Here is a 19,157-nt window from a genome sequence, read left to right on the forward strand (position 1 = left end):
GGGAGGGGGACAACCAGATAAAGACTACAAGAAGCCCAACGTTCTTAAACGGACTAGTCCCTCTTTATAACGCTCCTAACTTTGACCTGACAGATCAAATGAGGATTTTATTATTCATTATTTCACTCAATTTAATGTCTTTTTTTTCTCACTGCTTCAGCATGAAGTCGCTCCAGTGAAGATCAGAATATTATTGCAAATGACGTTTTTCTTAATTTTTTTCTTCCCTCTAATTAAGATACAGGGAAAAAAAAAAAAAAAAAAGGTCGAACCAGGCAAAAGGAGATCACACTAATATGTTACTGCTGAAATAGATTAATGTGCCAGCTGGTTTAGGCACATCCAGCGACCTCGGAGGAGGCGATCAGCATGGATATACGCATATACATATATAGAGAGAGTGAGACAATGAGTTCACTGCAAGTTGAGGAAATAACGGTCCAGCCTATCGCCTGAAACGGCAGTAAACTGATCTGGGGGTCTGGGGCGGTGAGCAGAGGTATATTTTGCTGGGGAGCAGCAGCTCTGCGGGTGGGGGAAGAGGGGCGCTGGCGGCGGGAGGGCGGGGTGGCCCCAACGGCCATGGAACCCCGCGGCCCCAGCGTTCCGCCCCGCCCCGCCCCGCCCGCCCTCACCTCCCTCAAGCAGCCGCAGCAGCCGCAGCAGCCGCAGCAGGAGCAGCAGGGTCTGCTTTGGCACCCCTCTGTACAATCCGTTTATTTCTCCTTTCGCGGAGGGTTTTTGGTCATCTCTTAGGGGCTGTGGTTGGGTTTTTTCTCCTACTTTTTCAGCCGTGTGAAACGGCCATGCAGTTTCTGTGCTGCTAGTGAACACCTGGAAATCTTGGCCTCGCTGTGACACCAACGAAGCCATCGTGGTCGGGAATTCAGAAGGATGCACTGGCTTTGGTAGTAAAACTTAACCAAAGTCATTACTGACACCTGCTGTTTCAGTTTTATTTCACTTGTGTAAAATGTTTTGGGCTTTGGAAAGGGGAAGCACTCTCCTGGACAAATTTGTGCTGCGCTAAGATTTAACACTAGTGGTGCTGGTTAATCGATCCCTGAACTCCTTCCCTGTTGATCTTGAGTAGACTGGCAAAGTGAAAACAAACTTGGTACTTCCTTGTACACTTGACAAACTTGCAGGGCTGATGCCTGCCAGAGAATAACTCTTTCAACAACTGGACTCTCCCGAGGGTGGAAACTTTCTGTAGTACAGCCGAGGCATAGTATTTCCTAGGGGATGACGTTTGCAAATGTCTGGGTTTGTTTGGTCAGAGACGGGTTTCCACACCCAAGGGGGTCTTGTGCCAAAGCACTTGCCTCATGTGGGGAACTCCAGTATCTGGGGCAACGTCCATTTCACTTTTTCCAAGAGTTACAGAGACTATTTTGAAACGTTTGGTTTCAGGGGGGAACTGTTCACGTGGACCTTCTTCAGGCACTTGTTCCTTTTTCCAGAGGTAGTTTTGTTAGCTAAAATTGTTGTGCCTTTTTTGCTGCTCCGGCTGGCTGGCGGTTGGCCGCGTCTCCCTGACCACCTTCGGCGGCTGTAGCTCTCCATCAGCCACCAGGCTGGAAGCGCAGCCTCGCCGGCCCGGAGCCTGCTGTTCCTCTGCCCCTCGACGCCGCTTACACCACCGACACGCTTCCCGAAGTCACGAACTGACTGAAGCGTAAAGAAGAACTTCATCCTGACACGTGAACTTGAAGCAAAACCCCAGCCCACCCCACGCCAACCGCCCTCCGACCGTGACCCACGCTGCGCCCTGCCTGCCGTTACGGACCCCCCTCCCCGCCCCGCCTTAGGCAGCGCCCGCGGCCGGCACCCGCGGCGCAGGGGCGGACGGCAGGGGGCGGCCTCGGGGCGCCCGCCGCCGCCGCCGGGGGCGGGGAGGAGGAGGAGGAGGAGGGGAGAGGTGCCGCCACCTGCGCCCGTTGGGGCTGCCCCGCCCGGTCGGTATTTAGAGGAGCGCTACGCTCGGCGCTGTTTCTAGCCGGTGCTGGGCAGTGGCCTCGTGGCGCCATGAAGGGTGGCGGCATCGAGAACCCGGTGTTTGAGCCCCCCAGCCCGGACCTCGGCCGCCAGCGCGGGGTGAGCCCGGCCGGTGCCGTCGCCGCTCCGCCATCACCGCCGCCGGGGGCCGAGGAGGGGCCCTGCGGGTGGGGCCGCTGCGCCCCTAAGGCTCTGCAGCTCTGCAACAACCCCGAGGGCTACCTGGCTGCCTACAGCCTCCTGGCTATCTTCCAAGGTAAGCCCGTCCCGCGGCCGGGGAGCTGCCGCCAGGGCAAGGCTTCCCCCCCGTCCCGGGGCTGGGGGGCAGGCTGCGGGGGGGGTCCGGCCGGGCCCGGGCTGGGCAAGGCCGGGGGCGGGAGGAGCAGGTCTGAGCAGGGCAGGTGAGGCGGGAGCCTGCAAGCTGGCGGGTGCTGTTGCTGCCAAGTGACAGCGGCTTCACCAGGGGAGGCAAAAAACTTGGGTGCCTTAGATGAGGGAGCTGTTGACGGAGTGTAAGTCTCTGCGGAGTCCTTGTTCATTCTCTTCCCTTTATTGTTTCCTGCCTCTTCGAACTCTGGTTATGTCCATGGAGCCATCAGCCCTGTGTGTTTCATACCCGTGTCTACGCTGCTTCCCGGTCACTCACGGTGCCATAATGTTCTGCATATGTTTCATAGCTTGAAACATACAAACTGAGGAATAAAATGTGTATGATATAAACTCAGAATACATGTTAGATTCTCCAGTCATGTCTCTGTTATCTGCATTCCAAGTTTAGAAAAAATACCTTGGCATGGTCAGGTGAGACTTAGGGAAATGAAGCTGGCTTTTAAAAATTTCTGGTTTTGTTCTATGGATCCTGGTGGAACCATCTTTCTACTACTTAACCAACGGCAGCACTGTCTGCTGAGTTCTTACTAAGCAGTAAGTTAAAGCAGAAACTGGGAGGAACATGTAAGCTTAGTTTGCTCTTAACTTCTGCTGTTTGGCTTCAGATATTCTTATTTTTGTCTCCTGTAACTAGATTTGTTATGGCCTTGGTTAGCCATAGGTTTAGAAAATAATAATAATGGGGGAAGGGAAAGGATGTATTAATGTATTAAGTGTATGAACTTGAGGTTTTTAAAGCTTACTTTAGATTTTTCTGCTTTGGACAGAGCTAATTGATTAGTATTCAGAGCCCTTCAACTTTATTAGACTAGCTAGAAAAGAAAGCTGTGTTTCCTGAGAAGTGGTCAGGCTTTGAAGCTCATCCTTGTTCCACATAAAGAAGGAATGAGACTGCTGTGGAGAGGGGGGAGAATACAGAAAAATATTCTCTACTAAAATAAAAAGTAGCCTATATCTAAGACATGGGACCTGGGTGGCTGAGTTCCTGCCTGCCACCAGATTGAGATGATTAGGGTGTTCTTAAGAGAACTGAGTTGGAAGTCTTTAAAACCCAGAAGGATCTGATTACTTATGTTGCTTAGAAAATCCTTAAAAGAATCGATGTTTCTTAATGTGTGTTTGCTCAAACTCTTGAGTTCAACCTGTTTAAAATCTGAGCCTTTGTTAGAACATGTGTTTTGGGTTTAAAAAAAAAGCTTCTGTGACAGTGTCTATACGGTTTTTGGGTGGAAGCTGTTCTTCCTTCCTTGTGTCTGAAAGGTCACACTATAGCTGGTAAGACCAGGAGGTGACTGCTGTTGCAGTTACCTTGCAGTAGCTCAATTTTATTTTCTCTAACATAGCAAGAAAAGGAGAGGTGGAAGAATTTCATACATAACTGACCTCAATGGCAACTGAGTTCTAGACGACTTTAAAATCATGCATGTATGTTCCCTAGCTTAGGAACAGGGATAGGAAACTGAATATCCTGAGTTTGAAAGTGAAGGGTCTTAGATTATGTTACACTAGACAGATTCTTTGGTATTTCCAGCACTTCTGAACTTGCTGTAGCAATATTTATTAATATCCAGTTTGTGCTGATTGTCTGGTTGAATAATGATTTTAATACCGCTTAATTTCTCTTAGTGGTACTAGGGACAGGTTCCCAATCATAAAAATATTTTTGTATCATAAGGATCTTTGTCCTTATAGGATGCTATGGGTGTAGCTCATTATTATGTAGCTAGTCCAGGTCTTGGTTCTGTTGCCTAAGCATAGATGTATGCCAGACTTGAGGTCTGTGTAGCTAACCTAACTCAGAGTCAAGATAACTTCAAAATCGTAGTAGTTTTGTGTGTGGGTAGGTTATCAACTGCTGTACTCTAGTTTTGGGTTCAAGTATTTCATTTACCCTCCATGTCACAGAAACCATCACTGAGGAGGATAAAATATGCCTGTGTGATTTTTTTTTTTTCAGAGTGCTATTGTACCTCTGAAAGTACATTTCTGGCACTGAAGAACCATAAAATTAATTCTTAACATGGATTAATGTCTGAATGTTGGCATACACATGCTAGACACTTTAAATACTGAATGAGTACAATAGGTGGGTATCTCCAGTGAGCTGGTACATATATATTTATATAAATTATGTATATAAACATATATATAATTGCCTAACTAAAGGAATGCATTCATTAGGTTACTGTCCAACTGCCCTGTGAAAGAGCCTATTGCTGTCATTAGCAGCTGATTTCCCTGTATTTCCACTTTTCAGAAGGGTCGAAGTGAAACTTAACTCTTCATTTTTGTCTCTTTCAAGAACAGGTGAAACCTGTATTTCTAGAATAGAAAACACTTCTGTGTGGAAGAACATGATTACATGACTAATACCTGATTCTGTATGGCACTTGAGTTGCACAAATGTATGATTGCCTCTTGTAATGCAGTAATTGGATATGCTGCAGTTCCTAGCTATAGATGCAAAGAAGGTAAAAGTTATCTAATATTTTGAATGTAAGAAGGGCTGTTTATTCCTCATGTCAGTAATATTTCTATTAAATAAAACAACAAAACCAGTTTTTGAGATAACTTATCAGGTTGTTTTGGCAATATATTTGCAAATGAATTGAGGAATGCTGAAGAAAGTATTCTAGCTGAAAACTTTGGGTGACACTAATGTTTTATAACCAGATTAGACTGGTTACCAGAAGGGTTCTTTATTGGTTGTTTTCCAGCTGGATGTCTGCAAACTACTGCTTGAGCTTTTTTAAAAAAGCTCAAAACCTGTTATGTTAAATGAAGAAAAAACTTCATGCTCTTTAATGAAAGAGAGAAAATGAAGTTTAATCTGGATTTTTTTGGCTTTCTAACATATGTGGCAGGACACTTATGTGTTGGATGAGAATAGCTGAAATGTGATTTCTGTACTAATATTTAAGTACTGAGATGTCCTTGTAGAATTTTGTTTTTCAGATGATATAGCGCTAAGATCAACCAGGTTCCATCTTTCTTGAAGAAACTTTAGTGACTGTTTACAAGATGATGCTGCTGGAGAAATTGTCCTGCCACTCATCATGTTTAAATTTTTACAAATGCAATTTAATTATCTGATCAAATTGAATTGCAGAGTTTTATGGCTTTTAGGATGTATATTAAAGGTGACAAAAAACTGCAGGCAAAAGACAATGTCTTATAATTCTGTAATAAACCTGCTGAGAAGCTCACCTACTTCATACAAATGTTCAGAGACCTTAGCAATGTTTGAAGTGTTGTGCAAATGGAAAATCTTGTTTGTTCATTCCTTCTTGCCAGTATTGTTCTTTGTGGTTACTGCTCCTTTATACCTTTGGCAGCTTTTTTAAATTTCAAATGGTGGCAATGGAAACATCTGAATGCTTTTTTTAGTCCCATATGAACTTAAATGTGGTGGTCAGACTAACAGATGGGTGAAATTGTCATCCTGAATAAAAAGGGTATGGTAGGGATTTTGGGGAATGAGCACAGCAGGAGCTGCTTCCTTCTAGAAAGCTGAAGTGTTTACTCATGGTGGGGATTCTTCTGATAAGAAAACTGGTCAATCACAGATTTGGAGCAATATTTCTATTTTGTAGTGTGCTCTAAGCAGATGTATTGAAGTTCAGCCTTGTGTAGTTTCACTTTTGCAGAGGGCAAGTCTGGTTGAAAACTAACTTTAATCCTTTGCTATCTCTGGTATCCTTCTGTGCTGTCTTTCTTGGAATAACCGTATAGAATGCCATCTGTGAATTTTAGAGATGGAAAGGCTAACTGAAGGGCCTGTGTCATGAGAGAGACTGGGTGATTTTCCCCATATGGCCTTGTATACAGGTGTCCACCTACAAATCTGTACTTGATGCGTCTTTCCTACAGGATGAATGTGTGACAGTCTTAATTATACCTGATAAGTAAGAAAAATGTTTCCTGAAGGAAGCAAGTTTATGATCACAGACTTCATGAGTAGTTGAACTGATGGAGGTGAATTACTAAACATGAAAACAAGGGAAGAATAAGTCGTCTTAAAATATTCCTGTAATAATAGTACAATAGTATTGAGTAACTAAAATTATTTTTAAAGGGATCACTTTCTTATATGAAATGTATAGCTTCATTTCAAAATTTGACACCCTCCTTGGGTGTCTTGCTACTGAATTCAGAGTTGCATAGATATTAGTTTTCTCAATTTTATTTCTTCACTGCTAAAAGATGGATGGAAAAATGTGAATTCTTAAAATACCATGAGACAATCCTAATTAGCATCAGTGCTATTCGTGCGTCAGTCATGAGGTTCCAGAACTCTTACTTATGACTGTGACTTCAAGACTTTCTGACTCTCTTCCATAGCTTACTATGACTATAATGAGGTTCTCTAAGAATGTTATAAGGTATGGCTATTCATCTCACTTTAACAGTCCCAAAATAGGATTCTGTTACAAGTAAAATTATGAGGATTTAGCTACTTGGTGTCCCACATTCAAGCAGAAAACACAACAGGAATATCCAGCCATTCTGTGAAAATGGCCAGTGTGAGTAAGTATACACTGGAGACTGTAGCTGGCTGACACCTGCTTTGAGTTCTGTTTTTTGATGTTCATTTCTGACTCTGCTTAAGTAGAGCAGCTTGTATGGGCCTTTTTTTCCCCACGTCTTGCCTGATACACTTGCATCAGAGGATTTTAAAGTTCATTGTGAACTTTTGCCAGTTAATCACCTCAGCTACTCTGATAAATGATTGAAAAGTATTTTTAAATAGCTTTTCACTTTTTGCTGTTACAGGGATCTGTGCCTATTAAAGCCTTTTTTATTGTCCCTTCTTGACAGGTATTATTAAAAAGGGAGGTGGGAAGGATGGCATTTTTTAACAATATCTATTTGAAAGCCATGTCTTGTTAAGTAACTTGCTTTAGTTTAGCTTGCTTTCTCATGTTTACTGTAGTAGTCTTGACTAATTTCCTGTTGACTTATGTAGTAACTTATGACACTGTAATGCACTGTTACAAATGTCTCTGCTTCAGACTGAATCTGGAACCTTAATAATTCAGTAACAGTTTGGGGCATGGCATTTTGCTAGCTTAATACTTGATAAGTGTTTAGTGTCTGCAGGGGAGAACAGATTTGACTAGGTCCTTTGCAGTGTTGCTGTTCTAAGTCAGCACTGTATCAATCTACTGTATACCTGGATTTTAAAGCTAATAAATACCTTTACATGTATCACTTTAAGTATATTTATTTTAACCCTTCCATCACACAATGGTAAGTTACTTTTGCATCTTTATCAAATTAAGTACCTTGCTTGACTATTTTTTTTTCTCTTATAGGTATTGTGGTAAACGGCCTGGTTAACATCAGTATTTCTACAATTGAGAAGCGTTATGAGTTGAACAGTTCCCTCACTGGCTTGATCTCTGCAAGCTATGACATTGCTTTCTGTATATTGTCACTGTTCGTATCTTTCTTTGGCGAAAGAGGGCACAAGCCACGGTGGCTTGCTTTTTCAGCATTTATGCTAGGATTGGGCTCACTTATATTTTCCTTACCACACTTCAGTAGTGGAAAATATCAGTATGGATCTAAACTTGAAGGTAAGGTTATTTTTGTTTTGAAAATGATAAAAATATCTTTGTAGCTAGTTGGTGCAACTCTGTTAATTTGGTACAACATAGTTAATATTTTTCAGTTTTTAAAATGGGATAGTATCTCTAAAACTGAAATCAGATGATTCTGTGAAATCTAAGTTCAAGAGAGGACTCTCTGCATGCTGAATTTTTTTTCCAGAAAAGATCTCAGTGTTGATATCAGCTCTTGTTCATGAGAAATATTTAAGTAAAATGCCTTTTGGCTTGTGTTGATGAATGCAATCAAAGTTCACTTTGAATGAAAAATGGTCTGGTGTTTCCTTGTGAATAAGAATGCAAGTGAGGTCAATGATGTAGAATAAGTGTTCAAGAAAAGTTGCTGGAACTACTGTGGCCTTTTGTTGAAAGGCTGTGTTGCATACTGTAGGTCTCCTGGGTTTGGGACTATTGTCTACTTTAAAGGCATGTTGAGTAATTATCTAACAAGTTTCAGTAAGTTCCTCTAAATTGTTGATTAGTTCAAAGAAACCCACAAGTTTTAAAGAGGAAACAAAAATAATTTACCTCTCTGTCCTCATAAAACAAAGCTTTGCTAAGTGGAACGTGCTTGATGTCGAATACTTGCATCTATTTAGTGGCACACCTCTAACTAATAAGTACACATCCACATATCTTAGAAGTAGAGTGGCTTAATCTTTCAGGATCATGTTAATTGTTGTTGCAATGCTTAAGCAGGTTTATGCCCTCAGTGACTAATCATATTAGAGTGCTCACTAAAAAAACAATCAACAAACAATTAAGCAATCTGAAAGGTTCTAGTTGTTGATGACTTAAATAGTTTTATTTCAAGTACTAATCACATCATATACTTCCATGTGCTGTCCACACAGGGACCATTAGTTAAATAAGCTATAGATCTTCATTTATTGGATGAGGAGCAGAGGCAGAAGTTAATTGAACTTTTAACTGAAGGAGGCCAGAAGAAAAGATCTTCATTGTTTGGAGGCTCTGAGCAGATGCTTCCTTGTTAACCCACAGCAGAGAAGCAGAAGCTTACTTGCTCCTGGCTGTATTACAGTCCCATTACTCTACAATACCAGTTTCAGTATGATGATTCCTGCACCCAACACAGTGAAAATTCTTACATCTTTGGTCTGTAGGTAAAGTCTACACAAAGCCATTCAATCAACAGAACTGATATTCTAATTGGCATGTCGTGTTCTTCCTGTATGGGATTTCTTGCTAGTTGTCTGATCCTCACTTCACAGAAGCAGTGGAAAGAGTTGAGTTTAATAAGCAGCTAGTTACACCCAAAGCTCATTGAAAGTATTTATAATAATTTTGGAGAATTCTAATGTCTCTTTTCCTGGTAAGAGTATGGTTTTGACAGACATCAGGTTACTTGCATTAATGTGCTCATTCATGTGCCCACATATGTAATCAGCGTGTTTTATGGATCTTTGTTATGGTAGCAAAAGGAGATTTCTTCTAATTGGATTATAATACATTTCTACCACAACAACCTGTAGTCAGATTTATGCTGTTCTACATGAACAAGAAAAATAAACAATATATTCCTGGCACAACCAGGTAGGTGGTGCATGAGGTCATATTCTACTCTTTTGAATACCTAGGAAAGGTGCAGGAAAGGTAGTTGTAGAGCTTTCAACTGAAATTTAAACTTTAAGCAGATTGTTTTGGGGAAGGGGTAGGTACATAAACTGTATCTGACTCTAAATGTGATAACATCTCAGCTGACCATAAAGTGTTTGAGTAGAGTTACCAGTCTGGAAGGGAAGCTGAACTGAGTCTAGAGAAAGATCTGATCTGTTTGTTCTGTTTGTATGGAAGCAAGGTGCTGACAGTGTGAGGTTGTTTGGAGGGAGACACGACTACTGCAACTGATATCAAGCAAAACTGATGTTGGGGGGAAGATCTCAAAGAAACTGTTCCCTTTTTATCAATACTTACAGCTTCTAACAGCAGAGACTTAATATATTAGAGCTGTGGTCCACAGACTTTTTGAAATACAGAAGCTGTGGAAAGTTTTAAATTGAACTCATGCTTTCTTTTCTGTGGCACTATAAGCAGACTGAATTCCTGATGTAGTTTTGACTAGTGTAATTCACATACTCGTGCTGTGACTGTGTCGTGAACAGGTTTAAGGATTTAAGCTGGCTGAAAATGAGCACTGTCAAAGTAAAATAATTACAGCATGCCCTTGCTGGTGCAGGGAATCTATGGACTGTGGCAGACTCTGTAGATCTGTGTGCTGTGCAATGGCACCCTTTAACAGTGAAGTCAACCACAGTACATGATCCTGTAGAATATCTGATATAGCTAGCTCTGATGGAGCATCTTACCTATGCATTTAGTTGTATGGTTTAATAGCACTGCACCAAAAAAACTTGCTGCTTATTTGCTTGGGTGAGTAGTCATCTACCAAATTTTTATGTATTTGGAGTGAACTTTTTATTTGGAATAGCAACTTAATTCCACAGTCCTACTTTTTGGTAAAGATCTGCTTGGCACTTTATTCTAAAGTCCACCACCTTATCTGTTTTTGAATGCTTCCTAGTTGGTTCCTTGGTTATCTCTGTTCAGTTGTTAACTGTGTGAATAAATAAGTAAATACAGTGAGAGTTTCACTTGAAGCATGACTTTGAAGTGTAGTTCAAAGCAGTATTTAGTATAGCTGCCAGGACAATCAGTAAACTAGAATACAAAATGCATCTAGGATGACTGTAGGCCTTATCCTGGAGACTAGAACTTACTCTTATGCCTTAAGATGTTCATGTGCTTTTAAGTATATACACGTGGTACCCTACAGAATTATTTATGAGACTATTATGCTCTGTAAAAAGGAATTACTCTTCCTAGTAGAGTACCTGACCAGAGTAGCTAACCAATAGACTACCAGCTTACAAATAGCTTTAGCCACAGCAAACACTTATGTCTTGTCTGAACTCTCTGAAAGACTTCACACTCAAATGTAGCTTAGATGTAATCACTGTTTGATGCTGTGACTTGTTTAGGTTACCTGGCGTGTTCAGCATCTGAGCTGGCTCTAATATTTGTAGTCTAAACAGGAGCTCCATCTAGTGGGTTCCATGATGAAACCACTCTATATTTGATTTTTCAGAGGTAGTACAGGGGGCTGTATAAACTGCAGCAGGAGTGATGTTATGAGCAATGTACTCTTAATTTAATTGAATATGAAATGTTATTGAAACATTTAAATTTGTACAAGATGACCATCTGAACAAAGGCAAAGTGTAGATCTTCACTTGACACTGTGAGGACAATCAACTATTGGAACAGGATACCCAGAGAGATTATGCAATTTCTATCCTTGGGAGTTTTCAAGATCCAGCTGGGTGAAGCCTTGAGTAATCTGGTCTAAATTCAGTGTTGACACTGCTTGGATTAGGAAGTTGGACTAGATGACCTCCTGATGTCTCTACCAACCTGAATTACTCCAGGAGCTTGTTTTAGTAATATGACTTGTGTGATGTCTTTTTTTATACTGTGTACGTACCTTTGTACATTAGTAACCAGCCTTAGCCATTTGAGTTGAAATGCATGTTGTGTCCTTTGAGGAAAGGAAGAATGACTTGAGTCACTTCTCTGTTCTGGAAGTGGTGTGGCTATGGGGAAGACATTCAGTGTTTGAGAGTTGGTGAGTCTTCTAAGGGCAATAATTGATTCCCCCTTCTTTCTAGAATGTGGTGAGGTCAATTAAACTGTGGCATTTGGGTACTAATGGTGATGTACAAGCATTTTTTTAATAGGGCATGGAGGAGGTAGGAAGGTGTGATGTAAGCCTCTAATTTGACTGTGTTCTGTCTTATGCAAGCAGTCTGACTGCATGTTTTCTATTGACTTTGCTCCCTAAAGAGACTATCTGACTTGTCAGATAACTTACAGTGCTGCTGTTCTCTGCTCCACTTGGTGTGTTTCTCTAATCCATTTAGATGTTCCACTACTACAGAACATCTACCTTCAGAAAATAAGAATTCTTAGTCTTTATTCAGCATGCTCACTGAAGTCTTTCAAAGACGGGGCAGGCAGATCTTTAACTCTAAACGGGAATAGAAACCGAGTTGTTCTTTCTGTCCTGCTCCTCACAGCCCTTTCCTCCCCTCCCCTGCAAAACCCAAATGCCACTGGCTATAATTTTAATGTAGTTAAAGCTACTCTTAATATGTCTTACTTCTAAGTAATGTTATTGCTGAAGCATCGCACAGTTGCTTATGCTTTGGCTAAGATGTTGCATTAGATCTTTGGAAATTCTTTAGCCTTTACATAACTTGAATTCAGGTGGGTATATCAAGATTAAAACATGAATGAAGGTTTGTTATGACTTATTCCATTGGGTGGTATTGCAATAAAAATAGCTTTTCTGCTCTTCAAAATATAAATCTAACCTTCTCTGAGAAGGGAAAACAGGTTTTTGGAGAAAAGGCCTTAAAAAGGTGGTAAGCCAGCTAAAAACTTTTCCTGAAGCTTGGTTTATCTCAGTTTAGGCTTCATGATCATGTGAAAGCCAGTGCCCTCTCTCCACAGTTGTTAGGACTATGGCAAACAGGCTTGTGAAACTAATCCAGGTTAGATTTAACCTGGGTCACTTTTCCAGTCTGCTTAACTATTCAAAACCATGAGCTGGCACAAGAAAGGTGAGGGGAGGGGGTGTGTGTGACATTAATAGCTGAGGTAGAGAGTAAACTATCATTTGATAGTTCTGTGCGATGCTGTCTTTAACTAATCTCAGTTTCATTGGTACCTTATGTTCTTTGTTTCCAAAATATTTCTTGAAACGGACTATAAGGTGTATATGATATCCCTCTGCAAATGTGTTTATATTGAGGCTTTTAGAGTCTTAGGTGATGTGAATGAAAGGATTATAATTGTATTAAAGCCTTGCAGTGCATGTTGGTGGTTCTCTTCTCTTTGTAGTTAGAGACCTGACTATGTGGTTCTGAAAACAGACTAGTGTGATAGCTTTCTCTCAGTATCAGGATAATTATTTAAGGGCATCTAAATTGAAGAGCTGGAAGACTGATGGAGAGAGGCTATAATCAGTAACATAATGACACAGGTTTTTAGATCATTAGATTGACATGAACAGAAACATGGTGGGGAGAGGTTCTTAAACTCTAATAGAATTTGATTGCCATTACAATATCTAGATTTCAAACTAAGCTATATCTTGTTTAACTTAATTCAGGGTATTTTCTTGCTCTGTATTACTGATTTTTCTGCTGTAGGTCCTTTAATGAGAAAGATAGCATTTGTATACTGCACTAAAGCAATCGGCTGAATGCTGATTTAGATTTGCCTAGTAACTTTTGGATATTAACCTATAAGTGCAGATATAGTCTATACAATCGGTGCTGTTGAATGAATAACTATTGTATGACATGATGTCTCCCTGTCATCAAGAGCTTTACATGCTGTGCATGCAAATATGAAGTTAACCTGATGTAAGGCTTCAAATCGCTTCCTGCAGAAGGGAGGAATATTTTTTAAAAAAGATTTAACATTAAATGGAAAATATGCTCTAAGAATTTTAATTTTTGAGTAATAATTCATAATAGAATGTCCCCAATGTGACCATAGTGTAGCATTAAAATGCAGGTTATTGCCAAGACGAAAGGAAGAAAAATGTTATTGACTCCTCTCAGTGGTGTATTCACATCTCTCTGTTGCTGGTTTCTGTACAATAGCACTGAATCACCTGTTGTGTACTACGTGACACTTCAGCTGTGGTGCTGTGCTGTCACTGCCACAGAAAGGCATAATAAAAATCTGAATGTGTTTTGGGTAATTTCAGTGTAAACTTCTGTTGAAATACTTGCTATATGCCAAACTCTTCCTTGTCCTACCTCCTATGAGCCCAAAGCATGTGTGAGCATGTGCTTTATTTACATTGCAGAACACCTTTGAGAACACCTTTCACTTAAGTGAAAGGATCTGAGGAAAAAACAATGTAGTAATTATGTGGCGAAGTAGTGAGGATTGATCAATCTACTGTATCTGAAACTGGAGATAGTTTTCATGTAATTGCTCAGTATGGATTGTTCCCTCCGAACTGATGTGTGTTTTCTTTCTCAGGGTTGTGTACTCTTCTGTGGAGAAGTGTGGGAAGAGCCATGCTTATTTTTTCCTTTTGGTCCTATCTCTTGGGACTGCACTAAAAGTGCCGCGATACCCAGAGGAAGGAGAAGGGAAAGCAGACTCCCTGTCCTCACTTCCTCCTTTCCCTTCCCTCCTCATAGTGCCAAAAATAACAGGGGTAGGCACAACTTTAACCTGTTCCACCTCTGCTTCCTGCTTTTATTTAAGAACAAATGCAGGGACATTACATTAGTTTCTCATTCTGGAGATATTAGTGTGCTCTGTGAGAGCTAGTTTTATTAATAGGGAGAGACTTTTTTCAAAACAGGATATAAAAGGGAAGGAGTTACTTTTGCCTAGGACTCTGACAACTACAATTTCTTCTCCAACAGTCCAGCTTTCTTCCTGTCCTTCAGCCTACTAGTCTTTTTCCTTTAAGAATGGAGATTTAGTGTTCCTCAGAATCATTATAAGGTACAAGAACAAGCTAGCGTCTGTTACCTAGAGGTATTCATTAACTGCTTTATAACTATTTGCATGTTTCTGCATACATTTAGTCAATAATACTTTCAATACTTGAAATGATTTTAATATGTTATTTCATCCATCTTTCTGTGCTTAGTAAAGAAACAAAAACCAAGCCATGATAATATTTCCTTGGGGGTAATATTATGTCATTGTCAGAGTCCAGCACTCTCTGAGCAGGTTCTTTCAGATATTCCACGCACGGGGAGTGTAATGTTTAACATTAAAGCTTACTTGAGAGAGTTTGTTACGTGGGATTTTTGATTTAGCAGAGAGCTAAAGCAATGTACTGAAATCACAATACAAGTGTATAAACTTAGCAAAATATAGCAATTGCAATATACAGTTCAATCACAATACCAGTGTGAATTCCATTACCAGTCTCTATAATATGCTCACTGTCACGATGCTGGGTGTCCCCAATCTCACTGGGAAGGAATGCGTGGCTTGAAGCCAGCTCAAGCTCTCTTTGAAATTCCTTTGGTGGTAGTTCGAGTTTTATACTCTGTTGGGCTGAACCACACATACACCTCCCCCATGTTGGTCTGGCTATCTTGAGGAAGAAACATTTACACCTGGTCCAATTAACGGATATGGCTGCTCATGTAAAACAAAGGTCACCCTCCAGTCCCCGTTGTGATAAAGTCAGTTCTCTGTGCAAAAGCTATGGTTAACGAGCTGGATCCTACACTATCCCTGAACTTCATGGAGCACCTTGCCCTCTGAGCCTTCTCCCATTGTAGGGGTTATTGGTCGGTCACAGTCATAGGGCTGTCATGTAGAAGATTAGTAGTAGGGCTGAAGATTAAAATGGGAGTCTAGCAACATCAGTACTGTGTGTAGTTTAGCTTTCAGCGTATGTGTTACCTTAATTGGAATGTGATGAGTTGGGTAACTGAATTTTAAAGTCTTGTTGTTTCTTTCTTTCAGATACATGTCAAATTCCAGGAGGAAACTCTGCTAACGTTACTTGCAGTGCCAGCACAAAGTCTACACTTTCCAACTACCTGTATGTCTTTATTCTGGCCCAGCTGCTGCTGGGAGTTGGAGGAACCCCACTATACACTTTGGGGACAGCTTTTATCGATGACAGTGTCCCAAAACACAAGTCTTCCCTTTATATAGGTAAATTCTTTTAAAACTGGCTATGATGTATTGGCTGTATTGATCATGTACTACAACATCTTACAAATGCTTTTATGGAGTGAGTTCTAAATTAATCTTTCTTCATTGCTCGCTTGTGTGCGTAAAGTGGTTCAGTAATACCTAACTTGCACAGAACCTGACAGTCTGCTCTAAGTGTCCAGTCTTTTCAATAGCTATTTGACTGAGCACAAAAAGGACAGTTTGTACACCTGATTTACATGCTGTTTCTTTGTGTCAGTAACTGAACATGAACAACTAATTGGTCAGTGTAGCCTGCCTGTAGATGACAGAATAGCAAAATTTGTTTTCTGTTGTCACAGGTGTTGAAAATGACTGTGTATCAGCTCAGTAGCCACACCTTACTGTATCTTTTAATTATTTTATATAGTTCCCTTCTAATGGTATGTTGTTCCCTCAGTGCAGGGGCACTCCTGTGTATCACATGATCTATGCAGTTCTCTAGTCATATATAAATTTGGCACTTAAGGAGGAAGTATTGGAAGTGTATTTCCTTAAATGAAGGTTAAGGGATTGCATAGAAACATGGAGAATAAGTTTGTATTTTATTGTGGGCTGCTAGAAAGCTATAGAATATTAATTCTTGTGGTCTTAATCTTTTCAGTCAGCACTCTGAGCTATGTGCACTTTTGCTGCCTAATTTAATGCAGTCTAAGTACCTTCTATGGTTATGAAGCTATTCAGCACTTCACTATTCAGCCTGTGCTGATAAAATTGTTAATTGCACTGATAACTTGCAGTAGGCAACTAAAGCATCTTGGATTCCTGGATTCTTTTAATTTCTTTTTAAGTCACTATTTTAATCTAATTAAGGTCAGTTCTGTCCCTACTTGCGTGCAATTCTTGTGTAAGAGTTCCAGGCAAGGCACTTTATTCAATGCCAATAGATACAGCATGAGCAACTGGTTTATCTCAAATAACAAAGACTGCTTTTATTTTTGCTGTTTCTTTATCTGGAGAGGAGTTTCTTGAACTTCTTCTGAGGCTAGTGAAATATATAGAGGAGACCTAGGGCCACCTGCATAATTAAGGGTATCAAGCAACAGCCTGCAAACTCAGGAAGATAGTGTTGACTTAAAACATGACTGACCAATACAAAGAACTACAATGCTAGTACAGTCTTCAGGCTACTGCCAAATTTAGAACAGTGTGTTACTTCTTCCTGATGTAACAAAAATAGAAGGGAATTATGCTGAAAGATTAGGTAGCTACATTAAGCCTATAACTTTTCTCTAGTCTTCATGCAACGTACTGAGAAACTAAAATAAGTTGTGTTGCCTTCCTGCCTGATGGAAGATGACCTGTGCAAGACAGCAGAAGAAACAGAGGTTTTTGCTAATATCTGCAAATAACTTAGAATATATGCTTGCCACTCATAAGTCAGTAGGCCCTTTCTCTTCTGAAGGGAACTGTCTTACTCTTACTGAACTGAAGCATCTAAATCTAAAGCCAGTGAACAGCTAAGCAGTTCCAAAGGGTGATATAAATTGAGTGGTCTGTAGGAGGGCATAAGTGCCTTCTAAGCTAAGTTTGAAGTTCTGTAAGATGAACGTGAACTTATCTCTGAGTGGTCCTATGAATGTGTTAGCATTTCCAAAATAGAGGAGAGCCTGGGCTACTGTCAACTCAGTATTTATTTTCATTTACTGGTACTTTGGTATTCTTTTCTGTTTTCTTCTTGCTGATTAAAGAGATTGAAATGTTGAATATTTAGGAAACAGGCATGTTGGAAATAAATCAGAAATTTAGATTCTTCAGCCCAGAGAGGATTGTAGAGTATCAGCAGTGAGGATGCCTGTCTCATTAGTTACTTAGCTCTAGTTACTATTAGTTGCCAGCCTTTATCTGCAGAGACACCGCTCTTGCTAATAGTGCTAATGTACTAATGTACCACAAACATCTGGCTGATAGGCCAGAGTGACTCTTGTGGAATTAAGAAAACTTTTTACTGAGGTGAAAGATAGTGGATGGAGCAAAGAGGGCTTTTTCATAGGACTTGGCTGCATCTGCCACTTGGTCTTCAACGCTTTTAACAGCGGTTAGGAGCCCTGGCTCTGTGTTAAGGCTTGTACCAGTTAAATTGAGGTATCTGATTCAGGTTTCTACAAAACTTCAAGTGGCAGATATTACTGCTGTCAACAGTTTTGACAAAACCTTAGCTTCTGGTCTTGACAGATCTAAAAATCAACTTAAAACTCAAAATAAATCTTTAGGTTCTTGAAGATTACGTTCATGTACTGTTGACAACTGATGCTCTTCAGAAACTTTTCACAAGGTAGCTTGTGATTGTAGGCCCAAGATGCATGCTAAAGGCAAACAAATAATGTATAAAGATGCTGTCAGAGAGGTTTTTTATTGTGTTGAGCCTCTGAGAAAAGGCAGGTTTAATGAGCTGCCAATTTTCAAGTAAATTGGCACAAGTGCATATTTTTGTCTTCTGCACACTGTAGGCTAAATAATGACACTGAAAGAACAGGCTGAATTACAGAAACCATTTGATGTTAAGTTTATTTACAAATTCATTGAAATAAAGCTTTGAAGGTGTATGGCAAAGCTTGATATATATATTTTCCCTTCTAGGAATTGGCTATGCCATGTCACTGCTGGGTCCTGCTGTTGGTTATGTCTTAGGAGGGCAGCTACTTAATATTTATATTGATATCCAGATTCCAGAAAGGCAAGACAACATTTAGTCTTTTGCTTTCTATTTTCTTTTTTGAATAATCATTATTAAATTCTTAAGCTTTTCTCCATGATAGCATTTGCTTGGAAAATACTGATTTTTTTTTTTTAAACTTGTAAAGCAACTTGTTAAGTTAAACAAGGGCTTCTAGCTAGTAAGATGTAGTGAATAGCCACTCCCTTTAAAGTTCTGTTGTGCAAATAGTTAGTTTTAGCTTTTGGAGATATTATTTTAAAGCTGATAAACAAAAATGTCTTTTGGTTAATCACTCCTTTAGCTGTTTTAATTGTCTATTGATATCATGTGTGAAAGGTTTTGTTGAGGTAGGATGTAAGCAGTAGGATATCACTTTCCTGCTGGGGCAGTTTGCTAGAAGATCTGTCAGCTGAGTAACAGTCCACTCTTCAAAATGATATTATGAATTGTAACAGTATTTAAACCTTCGGCTTGATTATACGCTTGTTCATTTCCTATATTTTAGTGACTTCAGATCAGTGCAATAGCATTCTTCTGAGGTACTATATTTGCTTTCATATAACTCATTGATTATGAAGATTCTTTTTAAAAACAGCTTTGTGTTTTAATGCTACAGTATTCTGAATTCAAGGCCAAAGAGTAGCCTTCAAATCAGACTGAATGTGATTAGTAAAGGATGAAAGCTGTATTTGGTAGAGTGTAATAGATCTGATCAGTATACTTGATCCTAT

The 19,157-nt window shown here is 40.1% G+C and overlaps 1 protein-coding gene across 1 annotated transcript in view; it reads left to right on the forward strand.

Annotated features, from left to right (window-relative positions):
* Nucleotides 1-1,910: 1,910 nt before the first annotated feature.
* Nucleotides 1,911-19,157, forward strand: part of LOC138064690 (solute carrier organic anion transporter family member 4C1-like) — a 34,931-nt gene continuing 17,684 nt past the window's right edge. Inside the window, exons 1-4 of the mRNA XM_068928441.1 lie at nt 1,911-2,254; nt 7,704-7,967; nt 15,534-15,728; nt 18,348-18,444. Coding sequence (XP_068784542.1) covers nt 2,029-2,254; nt 7,704-7,967; nt 15,534-15,728; nt 18,348-18,444 — 782 coding nt within the window. The 5' untranslated portion in view covers nt 1,911-2,028. The remainder of the gene's footprint in view (nt 2,255-7,703; nt 7,968-15,533; nt 15,729-18,347; nt 18,445-19,157) is intronic.

This window comes from Struthio camelus, chromosome Z (genome assembly GCF_040807025.1).
Source record: "Struthio camelus isolate bStrCam1 chromosome Z, bStrCam1.hap1, whole genome shotgun sequence".
NCBI lineage: Eukaryota > Metazoa > Chordata > Aves > Struthioniformes > Struthionidae > Struthio > Struthio camelus.